The 6,310-nt window shown below is 31.9% G+C and overlaps 1 protein-coding gene across 4 annotated transcripts in view; it reads left to right on the top strand.

The window, feature by feature from the left end:
• The window catches only part of LOC101497691 (pectin acetylesterase 8-like), a 6,177-nt gene extending 2,227 nt beyond the window's left edge, over positions 1 to 3,950 (top strand). For 2 of the 4 annotated variants that reach the window (XM_004512294.4, XM_027337578.2), the window contains exons 7-17: positions 23 to 147; positions 249 to 309; positions 443 to 496; positions 590 to 667; positions 935 to 1,040; positions 1,198 to 1,343; positions 1,531 to 1,653; positions 1,981 to 2,052; positions 2,721 to 2,783; positions 2,890 to 2,955; positions 3,116 to 3,950. In XM_004512294.4, coding sequence (XP_004512351.1) covers positions 23 to 147; positions 249 to 309; positions 443 to 496; positions 590 to 667; positions 935 to 1,040; positions 1,198 to 1,343; positions 1,531 to 1,653; positions 1,981 to 2,052; positions 2,721 to 2,783; positions 2,890 to 2,901 — 840 coding nt within the window. In that variant the 3' untranslated portion in view covers positions 2,902 to 2,955; positions 3,116 to 3,950. Of the gene's footprint in view, positions 1 to 22; positions 148 to 248; positions 310 to 442; positions 497 to 589; positions 668 to 934; positions 1,041 to 1,197; positions 1,344 to 1,530; positions 1,930 to 1,980; positions 2,053 to 2,720; positions 2,784 to 2,889; positions 2,956 to 3,115 lie in introns of those variants that run through there. The other 2 variants (XM_027337579.2, XM_073364509.1) reach the window with 1 other exon arrangement.
• The last annotated feature ends 2,360 nt before the right edge of the window (positions 3,951 to 6,310 follow it).

Genomic DNA, 6,310 nt, shown 5'->3' with positions numbered 1-6,310 from the left:
TCATCAGAACTTGTAACTACAGGCTATTATCTCAGGATGTTCAGCTGGAGGATTGACTTCAATACTGCATTGCGATCGATTTCGAGCTCTTTTACCGCAAGGTGCTAAAGTAAAATGCCTCTCAGATGCCGGTTACTTTATCAATGCGTAAGCATCACCTATAACATGCTTCTTAATTAACATCGTCCTAATTTTTTTTTGAAGTCGCTTAAATCATTTTATATGATTCAATATGTTACTGTCAACAGAAGGGATGTATCTGGAACACAGCATATTGAACAGTTCTTCAGTCAAGTTGTTACTACACATGTAACCTTCCTAACTGATTATTTCCCACATTAGATAATTTAATTTGAAATATACTTTCTGAAGCTTTATTTCAAGGGAGATTTAAAGTGTTTCTAGTCTAATAGTTTTTTCTTCTTTTCTTCCTATTAATTAGGGGTCTGCAAATAATTTGCCTAGATCATGCACTTCAAGACTCAATCCAAAGCTGGTTAGTTTGTGAACTATAGGTCTATCTTCCTGAATTTGCAATTCCTTCTTTGGTTTTGTTACTAATACTTCTAACTTCTGAACTATCTTGCAGTGCTTTTTCCCTCAATATGTTGTATCACAAATCACTACACCAATCTTCTTTGTCAATGCGGCATACGACTCGTGGCAGGTTAGATTATGACGATGCTCAACATAAATCAGTTTATTTGAGTAGTGATGCCTGCAAGTTGGATTACAGTTTGAATTGATGTAGTAGCATTCTTTCAAATATTGGTGAACTGGGTTTAGAAGCATTGGAAAGTGTTACTCAGATGAAAAAAATTGTATATGGAAAATCACTATGAAAACATGCCATTTGATGTTTTTGCTATTAGCTCTTAACATGAGGTATACAACAAAGCTTTTGTTTGATCCACAAGATATTGATTTGATTCAGATTAAAAACATTTTGGCGCCGGGTGTTGCCGATCCTCATGGACACTGGCATAGCTGCAAAATGGATATAAACAACTGCTCTTCTAATCAGCTAGATCTAATGCAAGGTGAATATTCTGTTCTTAATTATTTTGTCTCATGAAAATAATGCTACTAGCAATAGGTTGTCACATCTGAAATTTAGTCAAAGCTTTTTAGGGGCTTATTGAGTTCCTAACTCACAGCATTTATCTAACTTCTCTTTTACCAAAACATGATTTTCAGGCTTCAGAACAGAATTCCTAAGAGCATTGACTGTTCTAGGAAACTCTCCATCCAAAGGAATGTTCATAGACTCTTGCTATGCTCATTGCCAAACTGAAATGCAAGAAACATGGTTTAGAAGCGACTCTCCATTGTTGGCCAAGACAGTAAGAGGCGCACTATTTCATTAACCTCCCTCCCTTTTCTCCATAAAATATACCATATCACGAGTTTTCAACTTGGATCTTTTGCAGCAGCTGCAGATTCGTTGGATCTAATTCAGATCCAACGACTCTGCAGCCGCCACAGAGAATCCTAACTTATCAGTTAATTTGTGTGGCTTTTGGTTTGCAGACCATAGCAAAGGCTGTAGCAGACTGGTTTTATGAAAGAAGGCTTTTCCATCAGATAGATTGTCCTTACCCTTGCAATCCAAGTTGTCACAACCGCGTTTTCGAACCACAAGACAACCCAGAAGTATAGATTCATTTCATCAAAATCAATCCATATACATAGCATATACATATTTCATCATTCTTATATAAAACCACAATTATTGGTTTTAACTAGTGATTGAATAAGAAGAAAAAAAATGATTTTTTTACAAATTTATCAAGCTATCAATATAAGGAAATGCTGCCACTGCACTAAACTTGTGTGCTGGGCGGCCACCATCATTAATTGTTCAATGTCAGAGTTACCATATATTCATAATAAAAATATAAAGTATAGTATATTATTTTTCTATGTTAATGCTGCTATTTGATTTGTAAGAGATTTATTTACATGTTGTGTGAATGTTAGAAAAATGTCAGCACCAAAGGAACTTCAGGTGCATCAGCTATAAAGCTCAGTTTTCCAAAATTATCAAACAAGGTGAGCTTAATTGCAGTATTCTGCATAGAATATAACCACTCCTTAGTCCTTTCCAATCTACTATAAATGTCACACTATTATTTCGACGAATATTAATCATTAAATGGTGGTGAATACTTCAAAAAAAAAAATCTAATAATTTAATAAAATAAAAAATCTGATAAGCGATAAGATAACAATTCATCGTTAACACAAGATTAGTGCTACTTAATCACGCGCATTTAGTGGTTACGTTCTACTTCTTCTCTTGAACTCGAGTCTTGTTTATTGATTTGCGATTCTCCGATCTGCATCGTTACTCGCCGTCGCCGTCGCCGCCGCGACAGTCACCGCGATCCGAACTCGGTTATGTCCATCACTATTTCGTTCACTTTCGCTGCTAAACCTAAGTGCGAACATGTATGTATCTGAATTTTGAAATTTCGTATTTAAAACTACATAAGAAAACTAAATGAACTTTGAAATTGAATCATATAAGTATCAGATATGTGTTGTGGCTTTCAATTGTGGTTCATAGTGAAACAAAAAATTTGTTAGTAAAACCACACCTAAAAATGTCTAGTTCTTGGAATTTATATAATTAATTTAATTATTTATATTTTCACTACAGCGATTCTAGCATAGGTTTGAACTTAAATTTTTCATTTTTTAATTAATTATTATATCAGGCACAATGGATTGAGCTTTTGTGCATTAGAACCGGCGGGATTCTACTAACGTTGGTTATTCTGGTAAGCATATATCAATGTTAAAGCTGTTAAAGTGTTAATCTCTATTTTTAATTTGTAAATGATGTTTATTAATGATTATTATTTTTACTGTTCATGTATCTTGTAGGTCATCCTATAAAAGCTGATATTTGCCGATTTAATTTTGACCCAACTGGACCATTTCGCCGTACAAGTATGGTTTATATGAGTTATTTCTATAATTGATATGAACTTTGGTATTTATTCTTTGTTGAACAAATTCTTGAAACTTTTCAAATTTTGTCTGGTGAAGTTCAGGTTGACTTATTTGAAGAACTTATATTGGTCTTTTGCATTTTTATTTGTTATTTTAGAATTAATGGATTTGTCAAATGGGTGCTGACACTGCTGAGCAAGAAGGAATGAAAGCCAATTTCATTTATGTGAATCACTTTATGCTTCATACATGACTTGTATATACTCCAGATAGAGAGCTTCATTGTTAGGTCCAATTAGCAGCAACTTCTCAATTCATGCATCAAAACCTTAAACAACTTATAATATGAGACTAGACTATGGTTGTAATAATTGAATTAGTGCAAGGTGCACAAAATCTACTGGTGAAGGTGCAATTTAATGCTGACAGCAAAATGGCATACATCATGTTGCCATGTAAGCACATAATTCAAAAGTTTTACTTGAGCTTGTTGAAGTCTTCCTTTGTTGTCTTTAGCACAAAGGAAACAATTAGCAAGGATACTATAATTTTCATGGACTATTAGCAAGGTATAAAGTTCCATGATTGGCCTGACATGTTATTGCAGCTGCTTGTCAATTTGTTTGGACTGGTGCATCTGAAGATCTATTTGTAATTTTGTATCATATACACCTAAGGGTTGATTCCTTTTTCTGGTGGCTAATTCCATTTGCTTTTTCTGTAACTTCTTTATTTGTCAAGACAGAGACCATTTTAAATGTTACCTTACCAATACCTATAGTTGTAACTGATAGATTCAGACAGAGATAAATTTGTATGTATCCCTTGCAATGTACCAATATACCTATAGTTGTAACTGATAGATTCAGACAGAGATAAATTTGTATGTATCCCTTGCAATGTACCAATACCTATAGTTGTAACTGATAGATTCAGACAGAGATAAATTTGTATGTATCCCTTGCAATGTACCAATATACCTATAGACTATAGTTGTAATTGTTATCTTCACTAAGAGTATATTTGAATTGGTTCTATAAGGTGAAATTGAGTAGAACGGAATAGATTGAGCTAGTTAAACAAAATACGCTAAATTGCATGGATAAATTCTTATCTAGCCGTTCAAAATTCAAACTACGGATGTATTTGTGCACTTAATTGAAAAAAGAAGATACATTTTTGAAAGTTAGTTTATGCATTTTGAAATTTAAATTCCAGAAATAAAAAAAATGCAATTTTTTTAAGGTGATGTATTCCAAAAAGGAGAGGGCAATTTGAGGACTTCATTATAAACAGAGGGATATGGTGTATTTAGAAGAAAAAAATGCCTGTGAACGGCAGAACCATACCTCAACTATAAGACTTTAATGAAATGGCCACCCACTAACTACTCCTAATGGGTTCAAATTCAGTATCCTAAGTTCCTAACTCATAATCAATCATTGTTGACATTGCAGCAAGACTAAATTATTCAACACTATAATTACCACCTATAATCTTATTGTTTGAAATTGAGTTATTTCTTCTTTTTTTTCTCCATATATTCCCTTCATTGGAGTTAATTTGTTTAAGGAAGTGTCGACACTAAATATAAGACCTTCTCTTAATTGGAATCTAAACCATGGTTCATCACATTGTGGAGGACTAACTCATTCCGCTAAACTCAACTCCGATTGATAATTGAGTTATTTCTTTTAATAGACTCAATTATCAACATCATTACACCTAAATCTAAACCAGATCAAACATCCAACATAATTTTGAAATTTTAAATATCATCACATTTTGAGTTCCACAAGTGATTTCCTCCACGGCTACTCCCATATCCATACAAAGCAGACAGTAATCTTGAAGTCATGTTAAACTAAAAAGTAAAAACTAGTGTTTCACAATACTCAATAAAGCAAAGTACTAACTCATACATATAGATACATCATCATTGATTTTGACGCAATGCCGGAAGGGGTAGGATGATTTGAACACCAAAGAAAATTCATGCTGTCCATAAGCGTGCATTGGTTACACCAAATATGTTACTACCTTTGATGCTTTTTTCTTATTCTTCTTTGCAACATGCACTATTGTTTAACTGTCATTGCTGGGTCTTTTTGCAACAATATTAAAGATTGCTATCATTTTAAATTGGATCATATTAATTAATGTTTCCTTTCATATTATATTAACTTAACATCTCTTTAAAGGTCATTTAACATCTCTTTTAAGTATTTAAAAGATCTTCATACACATATTTTCAATACTAACTCTAAACATCTTTTAAGTAGGTAGTGTTGTTCTTGTGACAGAAAACTGAGAGATTATGTGGGGCCTACGGAGTAGGTGGCAACAAACATAGTCACCAAAAGGTTTAATTAAAGCAAACCGTTTTGTTTACAAATCAATCTCAATATCGAGTTTTGATCATTTTTATTATCTTTTACAACTAATTGATTATATTAAGATTAAACCTGTGAAAAGGATCAATATGGATGAGAGAAAACTTGGTAACACTATGAGTATTTGAGAAAAGATAATTTAATGGAATTTGCTCTAGAAATACATCATGACAAGAGACAAAGATTTTGATTTGTTGGATGCATTAAACACCACTATTTTAATTTATTTTAATTTTAAATATTCTCAAACGAGGAAACCAGCTAAATGGTCTCAGGACATGTATGAGATTCTCTAATTTGTTCTTAAAATTATGAATATTTCAAATATTTTTTGAGTTCATCAAGCATTACTCCTAGCTATTCTTATGTCAATGCTCGTTTCAATAACTGACATGTTACTTAGATGTCAAGTTGGGAGTTCATTCAAACAAGGAAAAGAACAATTAACCACCAAAATTATCATTAATTTTGTGGTTTAGTCGTTAAGAATATGAATGTTTCAAATTAATCTTTGATTCTATAAAACGTTTCTTATATTTATCTTTTTTTTAAAAGATTGTGATTAAACGTTGTGAAAATTAATGAAATGATAAAGATATATAAGATTGACTTGGTGGCTATTGTGTGTGGTAGTTGAGTGATAAAGAGGTCACGAGTTCAATCTCCACTATCAATAAAATACTAACAATATTAATAATACTATTTAATAATATTATTGTTGCAAAAAATAAAAATAAAAATTTAATGAAAGTATGAGTATGAAAAACGTTTTACATAAATAAATGACTAATTTAAAATATTTATATCTTCGTGTATTAGAACTAAAATGTCTCACAAAATGAAATACTATTTTTGTAACTTACTATTCTATTCCTTGTATCATATTATTGGACTTTAAGTTTGTCATTTAACAAACACATCACCTATTAAAACAAAGTTAATCAATAAACAATGATAAT

The sequence above is a fragment of the Cicer arietinum genome, chromosome 8 (genome assembly GCF_000331145.2).
Source record: "Cicer arietinum cultivar CDC Frontier isolate Library 1 chromosome 8, Cicar.CDCFrontier_v2.0, whole genome shotgun sequence".
NCBI classification, from domain to species: Eukaryota; Viridiplantae; Streptophyta; class Magnoliopsida; order Fabales; family Fabaceae; genus Cicer; species Cicer arietinum.
Note: the sequence above shows the minus strand (reverse complement) of the source record. Positions and strands in the feature narration are given on the sequence as shown.